Source organism: Xenopus laevis, chromosome 5L, assembly GCF_017654675.1.
Source record: "Xenopus laevis strain J_2021 chromosome 5L, Xenopus_laevis_v10.1, whole genome shotgun sequence".
NCBI classification, from domain to species: domain Eukaryota; kingdom Metazoa; phylum Chordata; class Amphibia; order Anura; family Pipidae; genus Xenopus; species Xenopus laevis.
This window is the reverse complement of record NC_054379.1, coordinates 109,741,129-109,754,549: the sequence shown is the minus strand read 5'-3', so window position 1 is coordinate 109,754,549 and position 13,421 is coordinate 109,741,129. Positions and strand designations below refer to the sequence as shown.

General features: G+C 39.0%; 2 protein-coding genes across 2 annotated transcripts in view; one reads left to right on the top strand and one right to left on the bottom strand.

Annotated features, from left to right (window-relative positions):
• The window catches only part of ovch2l.L (ovochymase 2 like [provisional] L homeolog), a 66,407-nt gene extending 61,792 nt beyond the window's left edge, over positions 1–4,615 (top strand). Inside the window, exons 15-16 of the mRNA XM_018261735.2 lie at positions 609–708; positions 3,331–4,615. Of these exons, the coding sequence (XP_018117224.1) occupies positions 609–708; positions 3,331–3,521 (291 nt within the window). The 3' untranslated portion in view covers positions 3,522–4,615. The remainder of the gene's footprint in view (positions 1–608; positions 709–3,330) is intronic.
• Positions 4,616–7,282: 2,667 nt separating this feature from the next.
• Positions 7,283–11,881, bottom strand: LOC121393551 (receptor-transporting protein 3-like). The gene is made up of 3 exons (XM_041562379.1): positions 11,770–11,881; positions 9,750–9,968; positions 7,283–7,746 (listed from the first exon to the last, which is right to left on the bottom strand). The coding sequence occupies exons 1-3, from the start codon at positions 11,811–11,813 to the stop codon at positions 7,404–7,406; spliced, it is 606 nt and encodes a 201-aa protein (XP_041418313.1). The 5' UTR covers positions 11,814–11,881; the 3' UTR covers positions 7,283–7,403.
• Positions 11,882–13,421: the final 1,540 nt, after the last annotated feature.

The following is a 13,421-nucleotide window of genomic DNA, read 5'->3' as shown; positions in this document are numbered from 1 at the left end:
GTATAGTGGAGGTTGTACATACATCATATTGTACAAGTATCCTTGTAAATAGCACAATATAGGTCTGCCATGAGACCCACATCATTTACTCAAAGGTGCAATTTCTACACCACTAACAAATGAGGTTCACAGGAATGATGGTTTCATACTCCAGACTTGATTACGCAAAATTATAATTAATGATAAAAGAAAACACAGCACCCAGGGTGTCTCCAGACAAATCTGTCTCTGAGAATACTTACTTTACTTATATACACTACTTTACTTATATACATACAATGAGACTTGTGTGTTCATTTTCCTGCCTGAAGATGAGGCATTTTCAGAAACATTTACTGAAACAATAAATGTGGAACCCCCACTGGACCCTCTGTACTTGTCAGGGCTGGACTGAGAATTAAAATAAGCCCTGGCATTTCAGGTATACAGAGGCCCAATCAGCCTACACAGAGGCCCAAACAGCCCCTACCAGCCCACAAAATACTGACTTTCTATGGCACCTTATAGCAGCCCCTCTGGCATTAGCTCTGCTAACTCTATTGTTATGTCCTCATATAGAAATACTCAACACAACACACAATTCAATAAAAAATCTATTCTTGTTTCAGGTTGAAATTCCTGTGGTGGGCCAGACCTTGTGCAAGACTGTTTATCAGACTTTGGAACTGTTAGTGACTGATGAAATGATATGTGCCGGATTCAAGGAAGGTACAAAACATTTGTAACAACTATATCAAAATCCTTGCTATATGTCAACCTACAGTGTAATACCCACATTCACACTCAAGTTGGAGAAGCCCACTCTACTGTACCTACCGTATTTGCTTTTATCACAAAACTGATATAGCATTTTCACTACACCCACCCCTCTATTCTTAATCCCTCATTTCCTTATGAATAATCATAACATAACTGTGGTTCTGTAAGTGTGTACAAAGCAACCGGCTAATAACACATATAATCCTGTGTGGTAATATTTCTGCCAGTGGAGAAATGCTGTGTTATTGATATCAACGTGACTGCTCATGACCAGCAGCTTTCATTGAGCCTTTTAATTCTGAATTCCTGGTTAGGACAGGAGGTTTCCATTCATTGAATTGACAGGAAGAGGCAAGTAGGGTATTGGGCATTTCTCCTAAGTATCCCAAGTAAGTGGTTCCTAAACTGTTGCACACACTTTTGTGTATTATATATATACTGTTGTAGGGACCTATAGGATTTAGCTATGCTCCTATAGCTCAGGGGAAATTTACTAAAGGGCAAAGTGGCTAACGCTGTCGAAAACTCACCAGCGTGGCATCATTTCGGCACTTCGACGATTTACTAACGGTAGCTGGCGTAATTTCGCCAAGGGGATAGACTCTGGCGCAACACCGCACTCTAATAACGCCAGGCGAATTTTCGGTCTGGCGAAAGAGCGTTACTACGCAAATTCACTAAGTTTTTGATTTTACTGACCGTTACCTCTATCGCCAGGCTTGCCTTTGCCACCTGAGACCAGGAGAAGTGCAATAGAGTAGATAGGAGTTTCTCAAAAAAAAGTTGGATTTTTCTGGCTGGCGTTTTTTCCTATTTAGAGGGTGATAGACTGAAAAAGATTGTAAATTTTTTTTGGGGGTACCCTCCTTCCCAACTACATTTGCTAAGATATGGCACCTAAACTATACTGTGGGCACATGTGTAGGGCAAAATAACAAGTCTATTCTATTTTATTAAGTTTCCCAGGCCTTGTGTAGTTTAATGTATTTGCTGCAGCATATACGTCCATTGTACTTTAAGTGTCTGCCATACGCTAATTAGCCAACGCTAGCGTAACTTTCAACTGCTGAGCGTAATTTCACTGGCGTAATTTCGCCAGTGTTCAGTACCTTGTGTGCAACTTCGGATCTTTGTGAATTAGCGTTGTCCAGGCGAATTTACACCTGGCGAAGTGTTGCGATGTGTGCGAAGCCATCGCTGGCGAATTTTCGCCGGCTAGTGAATTTGCCCCTATGTATCTATTTAAGTATTACACCAACAGCTATTGGCCAAGAGTGACCCCTCCCTGCCACACTTCTATATAGTGTGTGTAAGAGGGGACGGACTTCCTCTTTGGCTCTTTGTGTCCTTGCAGCTGGGGGTTTCCATTGAGCCTGGGATCACCAAGGCCCAGTAAAGCCACCACCCTAAAGGGACCTGTACCTTTAGAGACTGAGTCGGGGACCAGGAAACCCCGTGAACGAGGTTAGCTATCACAGGGCAGCTCGTCTTATAGACTATCTAGGAGAGTGAGATAGGCAGCATATATAGCAATAGCAGCTCCATCAAGGAACAATCAAGGTTGCACCATCAAGGAACAAGTAGCAGGGAGTAGCTTCCCACAAGGCTTCCTTGTATGCCTTTAGTGAAGGTACCACAGTGGATAGGGTGTTAGGCTAGAATTCTTCTCCCTAACCAATCCACTGGAGGGGATCCGGACCACTTAAAGGTGTATTGCTTGGGCATTGATGTACACTTGACTACTATGTCTTATGGGAGTGACAGTCTTCATTTTTGCTGTATCAACCTCCCCTATCCACTCAACAATGTGATCTGCTAATAACTCCTTCTGAGTGAGTAAACCTGTGGTCACTTGCATTTGCTCTTGTATAATAAATCCACCCTTGGTTTGCATCAAAGAACCTCCTGGCGTCCAATCAATCTATGTTTATGTACAGTAGACTGTGTGATGTAGTTGCACTACACCTTAAAGGGACAGCTTACACTTAGCGAAGGCCCTGATCCTGATGTGTGAGTCCAATGTAACCCATGCTCATACCAACTGGAACTTGTATATTCTAATAAATAAAGTACCTCTTGTCATAAAATATGAGGATATTAGAAGTCACCTTGGAGTTCCATAACCTGTATTAAAGTACTTGACATTCGGCCTCATGCTTTTATATGGTCATGGAACTCCTCAGTGACAGGGATGGGCGAATTTGACCCGTTTCGTTTCGCCAAAAATTCGCCGCCGGCGAAATGTCACAGACGCCCATTAAAGTCTATGGGCGTCAAAAAAAAATTGTTGCGCGTCTTTTTTTTTTGACACACGTCTCCATACAAGTCTATGGGCGTAATTTTTTCGGCGAAACTAGGCGAAAAAATTCGCCCATCCCTACTCAGTGACTTATAAGATCATTATACTTTACAATAGGGGGTATTTTATTCACTTTATATATTCCCTTATTAAACATTCACTATGAGTACCGGTGCAAGTACATGAGTATAAGGGGCACAAAGAAGATTTTCCTGTATAATGTCATTTTAATGGTCGAAATGTGGCTTACTCTCTCTTTTTTTATAATCCAGGAGGAAAGGATGCCTGTTCTGGTGATTCTGGAGGGCCAATGGTCACTAAGAACGAGCTGAAGAAACACTGGTATCTTGCCGGAACTGTGTCATGGGGAGTGGGTTGTGGGCAAGAAGATAAGTATGGAGTGTATTCAGATGTTTACAAGAACCTGGACTGGATCAAAAAGAAAAGTGGGGTGCAATATTGATAGCTACAATACTCTTGTAAATTCTAGGTAGTATTTTGAGTGCAAATTATGCACAGAGGTACAATGTTTTTTCTATGTTTTTCAACTCCCTCTCCTTTATTGAGTTTGTAGAAGTGACAGCCCAGTGTCTTCAGCAAATGAAAGCAAAATTATATTAAAATATATGAAAATATTACAGAAATCTAGAAACAAGATATTGCTTCAGGGATCTCCATACCCTTCTAAGAGAAGCAGGCTCCATATTTCTGCATAAAATGTCCTCTTTGCATTGCTTGTTAATAAGTCTGCTCATAATCACAAATGAGCAAATGTTACTAAATGAATTTAGGGCCTTATTCTCAATTGCATTGATTCTGCTATAAGATGCCCTATGTTGCCAGTGGTAAAAATATAAATGACCAAACTATATCAAGTCAGGGGCAACTCTGATTCATGTTGAAGATTTGATTGGTTTTTAAACATGGAAAATGTACATTGCTCCAATGCAGGAACCCTCGGAGACTTTTGCTGTTATTATAATTGCAGTAGACGGATGAAAGCTGTCAGATACATAAGCGTGACAGTTCATGGTGCTGCAAATCTGCAATTGTACAACAATGAGAGGCCTGTTCACTTGCGACTTTGACCTGCCTGAAGACCCTGTAGCAGTTCTGACTCGAAAACATGTTCATTGTAATATCAGCCTGTAAACGTTACTACTTCCCCTCCCAGCCATATGCTGCTCTGTACTTGTCAACCAGCAAGTAGTACAAAACACTGGAGACTGAAAGCTACCCAATGTTACATATTAGTAACTGCATATTACCTTACTATACACATAGTTCAGGAGCTACATGGCATAAAAATATACAAATCTAAGAGTGCAATGACGTCTCTTTACTTTTCCACTGCACAAACCTACATCTCTGATGTGCAGGCTGGCCCATTTTAAAAGTCCCTCTAAGACAACTCTGACTTGAGTTTACAGCGTGAGTTGTTCCAAGAAAAATAAAATGAAATATGCAAAATATGTGAAAAACATAATACCATGTGTTATTTATTCAAATAATGTATCGTAATTTATGAATCAAATGCTAATAAAATGGATAACATTCTCTGCTTGTTGTTGATCTCTTGACCTCACTATCCCTACAGACTTCAAAGCAGCCTTAGGGAATAGTTTATGTTTTATACAAAGAACTTTTGGCACACATTGGGATGCATGTTAGAAGCTAACTGGTGTATGAAGCAAAGCATTGCAGTAAAGAAATGGTAACCAAACAGACAATGACAGATATTCCCAACCTTTGATATCCATATGAGCCAATTTTAAATCTAAAACAACATCTAAGAAAGCCAGTCAATACAAGAGAGAAAATATCTTCAGGCATCTTTGATGCCAAATGTTGTAATAGCCTGAAGAAGCCTCAGACTGGTTGTATGCTACTGTTGTGTACTATGGACTATGACAGTGATCCCCAACCAGTGGCTCGTGAGCAACATGTTGCTCTCTGACCCCTTGGATGTTGCTCCCAGTGGCTTCAAAGCACAAGCTTATTTTTTAATTCCTGGCTTGGACACAAGTTTTGACCAGAAGTACTGCCAAACAGAGCCTCCTGTAGGCTGTCAATCCACATAGGGGCTTTCAAGAGCCAATCATAGACTATCTTTGGCAACCCCAGGAACTTTTTGCATGTTTGCATTGCTCTTAAAGGAAAAGAAAAGTTAAACTAAAGAAGTAGCTAGAAATGTTGTACGTTTTGTTTTGTGCTTCTGTACCAACCCCAGGCAACCACTTCCTTTAGCAGTAAAGATCTGTGTCTCCAAAGATGTACCAGTAGCTCCCCATCTTCTTTTCTGCTGATTCATTCTCAACAGCTGCTCAGAGCCCACTGAGCATGTGAGTGTCCCAGACACTTTCCAAGATGGTGACCTCCTGTGACAAGTTTGAAGTCCTGGATCATTGTTGCTGAAACCTTAGTCTGGTGCAATAAGTTCAGTTTATAAAACATGGCATTTTTAGTCCAATTCATTTTTAGGGTTTTAGGGTTTCTTTCTCCGTTAAGGTGTAATGAGGAAAGTGACTCCTCATGAGCATGGAAAGTCTTGACTCGGAAGTAAAAATCTATTAGAATAAGTGGTCCATTGTAGACTGATGTACATTAAGTAAGCACATAGTTGGAATATTTGGGTAAATGTGTTTTTTTAAATTCATAACTGCAATGCAAAATAATAGAAGATCGCATAAACAAGTTTTTGGTTGGTACATCTGGAGATACACTGTGCTCTCAAAAAGACAAAAATATGGGGGGAATGTAATTAAAAGTTGCAATCGTTATTTAAAATGGCGTCTTTGCGAATGTTTAGCACTGCTCGCAATGCAAAATCAGTCTCTGGTGTATATTACATTTTTGTATTGCATTTTCGCTAAGCAAAAGTTTTGCATTAACACCTGCTCTGGAGTTTTGTTAAATATTTTGTTGCAAAAAAAGGTTTTGCAATTGTGAAATGGTATTACATCCACCGCGAACGTTAGTAAAAACGATTTGGTTGCAAACGTTACTATAAAAATGTCAGTCAAAAAGGACGCAAACATGGTCGCTAATATTCGCAAGAGTAGTTGCGCAGGTTTTTTGCGCTAGAGAAACATATTAAATTCCCTCTATGGAGTTTTTGTTACTTGGAACCCCATGTGAAATGTATTCTGCCCCGTGAGTGGCTCTGGTTACATGTCAGATCCTTGACAGAAGCAAAGTCCACATATTGAACCTCTCTCATTAACTAATTATAGAGGCTGTTAACACGGACATTGCAATTTCAAAAGTGTCCACACGATGGTGTACATGTAATTCCACAAACACATAAGACAAACATTGCACTGGTAAGCCAAAGTGTTCTTTGTAACCACGTTTTTAGTGGGGGGGTTTTAATGCATTTTGTACATACAAATAAATTATAAATACTCTCGTCTGGTATCATACATTTACATGATTTCAATACAATCTTCAGAGTAGTATAAGTACAGTAGTAGTAAACAATTACAATTATTCAGGCCCCAAGAGATTTGCAGATTCCATTCTATGGTCATTATTTGTACATGAGCAAGGCAAAAGGATTTCTTCCTCCTCACGTCCATTCAATTCCTAAGATGAGCCTTTTCTAGTTATTACAGGGGCATCCTGGTTGTTATTGTACATTGCTCAGTACCAAGCTTGATCATCATTCCTTTATAGCAAATATGAACGTAATATGCGTCATCTGGACGGGTGATTGCGTCAAAGTAAAAGAGAAACTGAGATGGTCTACACTGCATGTTTTTAACAAAAAGTGTGCATTAAAACTAACTTTAAAATCTATTTGTTCGCAGAGGTTTATCAGCATTCAGTGCTCTTGATGTTGCAAACTGCAATTCCTATGAAATCTCCACCAGCTCATCTGTTGTATGAATGTGAGGTTTTACATGTTACTGTAGATTGGTGGTTGGATAGTGACGCTGCTAGTTTCACCCCTTGACAAGCCATACCTGAATCATATATAATACACAAAAGCCATGAATATCCTGTAAATTATATCCTTATAAACGGTGAGTAGTGATGTCATCAGTTATAAACGGTGAGTAGTGATGTCATTTCTGTCACATGACTCACTAAAATTTGTGTATTATAATAAATAAAGTACCCCCAGTTGTAAAATATAAGGATATTAGAAGTTACCTCGGAGTTCCATGACCTGTATAAAAACACTCGGCCTTCGGCCTCGTGTTTTTATATGGTCATGAAACTCCTCGGTAACTAATAATATCCTTATATTTTACAAGAGGGGGTACTTTATTCACTATATAAAGTACTAATGTGCAGGAAGCAATGGGCTGTATGTTTATTTAGACACACAAGCTTATACACACTAATAGATATCTGCATTCCTGCTACATTTGCCCAACATGCAAGCTTCACACAAAGAGGCCTCGTGGGGTTTTGTCTTCTTTGAGGTGGAAACATGTGTATTTGGACTTATTGCCTCATTGTAACAATTCTTTCTGATCTTGTTAGCCAGTCTCATCAGAACTTGGTCCATTTCATTCTGTTCAAACTTTGCTGTAAGCATTTTGTCACTGCTGCAGTTTTTGCATTTTTGTCTGTAGGTTCTCAGGTAGACTTCCCCACCTGCTGAGTATGTGCAGCGGTAATGAAATGTGAGAGAGACACGAGCTGAGTTCCAAGCATGGTGGCAGTTAGAGCATTTGAACCTAAACAGAAAGAAGGCCAAAAGAATAGGAGAATATTAATCATCTTGTAGCAATTCCATGGAAGTCATATTATTGCATAGAACTGTTTACTAAAGCCTATCCCCCAATTATCACCAAGCCCCACCTACTAAAGAATGTTAAATAAAGCCAATTAATTGGTGAAATGTCATGTCAGCATTTAACATGACCAAGTCCAAGACAAGTCTGCTTGTGTAAGGGAAGGGGCACAAGGGCAGATTCGGCTGGTTTTAGTCGCCTGGTGACTAATCGCCTCTTCTTTGTGGCGACAATCTCCCAGGACTGCCTTCCGCCTGCCTTCTGCCTGTTATAATATAATGCCAGCGCAATGGCACTTCGATTTCCGAGGTCGCCCAAAGTTGCCTCACAAGGAAACTTGGGGCAACTTCGGAAATCGAAGCGCCGCGAGTGCATTGCTGTAGGCGATTTTTCATTTTAGCAGGAGGAAGGCAGTTCGGGGAGATTGTCGCAGAGGCGATTAGTCGCCAGGCGACTAAATCTCTCCCAATCTGCCGTTCTTAGTGCCCCTGCACTAAGAATGATACATGAACATATTTAGTTAGTTAATAAGTTAATTCAATGATGTTAGTTAATTCAATGATTCAATGATGAAAACAGGATTCTTAACAGTTTGATCTGTTCTATGATTTAACAACATTTTCCTGATAAACGGTGACATTTACCAAATACCTGTCCAAATTAGTTTCACTGCTTTGAACAGTAAAACACATTCCTCTGGGTGTCAGTATCCTGGCTGCATACCATATCCAACAAAATATCCGCTGGCAGCGCAGGTAGACATATCCACGGGAGGCGGTAGGATTAATATCAATAAGTGGCTTTATTTAACTCTGAGGAAGTGCCCAGTGTTTGGGGCACGAAACACGTTAGTTCTTCGCACTCCCACTCTCTATGTACAACTATGTATGTTTAAATAAAGCCACTTATTGATATTAATCCTACCGCCTCCCGTGGATATGTCTACCTGCGCTGCCAGCGGATATTTTGTTGGATGCATTCAAATATTCAGCTGAGAGTTACCGAGATCCCGCGATAGCTGCGGTGGACGAGGGAGAGAGGAAGGAGTGGGGAGAGCTCCGCCATCGACTCCTCTTCTACTATTGGTGCATACCATATCCCCTGCTGCAACCAATTATTTTCTTGGAACCAAATAAAATTGCTAAATCTTAAACCAATGTAACTCTTTTAGCAGTAGTCATCAGTGCCACTAGTAAAATGTTAGAGATAGATAAAAAAATCAAGCCTTCAGAATTACAATATAATTGCACATGCATCAAATCTGCATTATATTTTGCTCACATTGCTACATATACAGGCAGAATCTTGCACCCATTTCTTACTGGTACACGCAAACTCTAGTGATGAGCAAATCTCTCCCGTTTTGCTTCACCAAAACAAATTTCAGCACAAAATAGTCAATGGGCACTTTTTTGCTGCAACTTGCTCTATACATTGGGGTCCATTGCAGCGAAAATGTATGCGGCAAAACTGAAAAAAAAAACAAATTTGCTAAATTTCACAACAACATTCACCCATGATGATATGCAGAATTTCACTGCGAATCCATGCCTGGTAAAAAACGTCAGTCATCATTAATGAACACACAGGCATAGCACACAAAGGGAATGGAATGTACTGAATGGCAGGTGAGAAGTATAGGATTCTCCTAAACATTAGCATGTAGAGTCTTGCAGCTTAGTCATAGAATTGGTGTAATGGTGATATGCATTAGAAACTTTGCAATGGTGCAAGAACTTTGTGTATATTATTTTTACATGTGGAAACTTATAATCTCTACAGAAAGCACCATAAGCAGCCCTTGGCCTGCGATCAGTGGATGTGCAATTATAATCATCTCAGGATCAGATGAGAGCTGGAGATAAAATCAAGGCAAGACTTGTACCAAATGCAAAAGCTATAGGTCAGCCTGCATATCTGCATTTCCTAAGTCAAGTCAAATTTACCTGCCATAGGAAGATGACAGGTATATTTTCCAGCCATTTTGCCTCTGATTTGATGTTAAGTCATCTGTTATGTCATTTTTAATTTTTAAAGTCCAGTTATGACCATGATGCTGCTCAAGCTCTGTCTCCTGAATGTTCTGGAAAACATCGGCCCAGTTGCTGTATTGTCCTCCTGGCATTCTGACTGTGACAAAGGATGAGTTGTGCAGAAATGAATCCCTGTAAGACAAAAGAATTGGTAACAATGAGACTGGTAAAAACAAACATGCATTTAACACATTTAAGGTAAGCCTTTTAAAGCAGAACTCTATAAGTTCTGTAGATGTCTGGTTGAGCAATGTCAAAAGAGACTAAATTGTTTGCTGCTCACTGAAACTTTTATTAAAAGGGACTTTTCTCTACATCTTTATATGCTAGTAATATGTCACTAGGGATAAGCTTTTTACCTGGTACAGTTTTGTGTCATTATTGCATTAAGATCAACACATTGAATGTCCCTACGTCATGACTGACACATGAAACATCCCTCTGTCAAGATGAGCACATGAGATCAGGTATTTTACATTGCAGTTTGGCAAGTGTCAACCAAAGGGCGCTGGAAGCCTGCACAAAACCAATCCACTATTAAGACCGGCTCAAACAAAAAAAAAACTTTAACTGCAATGTAATTTTGTCTTCTCATTGACTCAAATGCAATTTTGTGATTTCACCATATTTTAACCAAGCAAAACAGGTCAAATTCTCATATCCCTATGTGTCACATATCATTTCACAGCCAATTTTTTTATTCTCTTACTCAGCAATTTACTTTTATTCACTTTAAATATACAATAAGTTCTGCTCACAGAGGCTAGCTTAAGCATGACTCTAAGCCTGTCAGTTGGTAATACACTAGGTACCATTCACTGCCTTGTGTCCAGCAGGTACAGCCTAAATTCTCAGGAAACTGTAGCCTACCCTATGCTACCTGTAATCCTAAATAGAAGGGTATCTGCCAGGGTTCCAAGCCCTCCTTGTTTAAATGCTAACTTGTTCATGCAACTGGCGTGAGTTTTTCTATATGTTTGTTTGTAAGTTCAATATGTGTTTGAACACAGTATGCATAAATCAATGATGACCATTCTCTCAAAGATAAATATATGCCTCACCTACCTTTTGAATAACAATTGACTTGTATTTTGCACATCAGTTAGTGTATATTAATATATTTGAGAGTCAGTTAAGGAGCAAAATTAATGTATCCTTAGTTAAAGGGATACTGTCATGGGAAAAAAATTTTTTTTCAAAATGAATCGGTTAATAGTGCTGCTCCAGCAGAATTCTGCATTGAAATCCATTTCTCAAAAGAGCAAACAGATTTTTTTATATTCAATTTTGAAATCTGACATGGGGCTAGACATATTGTCAATTTCCCAGCTGCCCCAAGTCATATGAGTATCTATTAATAATAGAGTAAGAGTAATACATTGTAGGGAGCACAGTCAAAGGGGACAGCATGTTAAATACTGGTGGTTACCCAGAAACAACATTGACAGCTTTTATTAATGAATTAATCAACAATAAAAACTTTTGCCAACTGTTGCCAGAACAACAGGCATGAACAACACCAGGATCACAAAGGGACCCTCAACTTAAACATCCTTGTATAAACATATTGCTCTGAAAGGGGGAAAATACCTCCAACAATAAAAGCTGTGACATTACATAACAAATAAGATCATAACATTCACTAATACACTGTTAACAATTGTAAGATATTACCATAGTATCAGAACATAAATCCATACGATTACTGACTACACGAAACAACAAGTAAATATGATTATAAAATCATTCTAAATTCCATGTTTCCTTTATAAAAGGATAGTTGAACTTCTAAACAAAATCCCCTATGGAATGATCTATAATGGTACAGACAGTAAACAACTTTAGCAAAGTATTGTAATCATTGTCATCAATGTAAGATCTACACTGATAAAATGCCATGGAATGTATTCATTTAAGTGTATAAAGTACATACCTGTGCTCTTTCAGTGGCACTGTGTTAGCAATGTCTGTATACATAGAATAAACTGTATCAATTCCTTTTATACAGTATGCTCCAGTGATGCATGTCCCCCTCCCTTTAATCTGTTTCTCTAAAGACAGAAACCGAAACTAAAAGTGGTAAGAGAAACGTAAATAAATCCCTCTCCTCCCTTAAGTGCTGTGAGTTGATATTCTGTTACCTAATCCAAACCTGAAAATGACGCTGCTGTATATTAATTTCGATTACCTATTTTTAGCACAAAAACTCTAAGAATGTATTAGAACTTATAAAAACGTACTGTCCAGTCAGCCAATAGATCGGTTTATCATGTTATCGTCTGCCTCTTACTAACATTTATTGCTTTCCATGGCTCCTTTTTTTTCTTTTTTTTTTGTATTTCAAGAAAATTTTATTCAAGAAGAATAGGCAAGTGTACATTAAACATAAATGAAAGAATCATATCTGATCAACATACAGACATGTTAGCATATGCTGGTACAAGATTACATTTCTAAAATCAACTATCACTAATAATATTAAAGAAAGAAGAAAGTAGAAAAGGAAGAAAAGTGTGGGAGGGGGGTGGGTAAGGGGGGTAGAGCCTGAAGGCTAACGTTCCTGCATATTGCTATATTTTCACAGTTTGTCATGTGCATGTAAGTAGGAGATCCAGGGCTGCCAGGTCGATATAAAGTTATTTTTTTTCACTGTTAGATATGATGTCAATTCCTCAATAAGATAAATATCCCTGACATTGGCAACCCATTCCTCAAAAGTTGGGGGAGTAACCTCTCTCCAGTGTCTTGGGATTAGTATTTTTGCTGCTAGTAATAATTGGTTTAGCAGACTATACTTGAATGTATGTTCTGGGATCTCAGTATGAAGCAATAGGAGTAATTGAGGTGTAAGATCAACCTGATAGCCCAGAATCTCCGACATGCCTGTTTTATGCTATCCCAAAATGGTTGCAGCTTCTCACAGAAAAACCAGATATGAGAAATATTCCCTACGTCCTTATGACATCTCCAACATAAGTTATCTGGTGTCAGATGCATTTTGAACAATTTAGAAGTTGTTCTATACCAATACGATAATGTTTTATGAGTTCTTCTGAAATTTGTTATTTATAGAACATTTCGCTAATAGATTTTCTCCCATTCATCCTCTGACAAACTTAGCTGTAATTCAGATTACCAGGACTTTGTGAAATGCGGCAACTGAGGAAATTTTTTTGTAGAATCAGCCTGTAAAGCATGGAAATTAAATGATGAGGAACAATTTGTTTATCACAAAGTTTCAAACTCAGTCAGTGGTCGATTGGCTTGTTGGAGCATTGGGTTTAGTTGTAGAAAGTGTTGGATTTGGCAGTATCTCCAGAGATCTCTCTCTTCCCAATTATGTTTGGAGTCTTCTATAAAGGACATAGAGGAGTCTGTTTTAAGGATATGTTTCAGCTGTAGGTTTTGTATCCCAAAAGCAGATGCCATTCCCTTGTCCAGAATTCCTGGCATAAAGTCAAGGTTTTGACCCAGAGGAAGAAGTGGAGAGGGGTACGGAATAAGCTGATACGTTTGGTTAAATTTGTACCAGAACTGATCCAGGGCCAAAGTTTGAGGGTTGTCTCTCAGGTTAAGAGCCACATT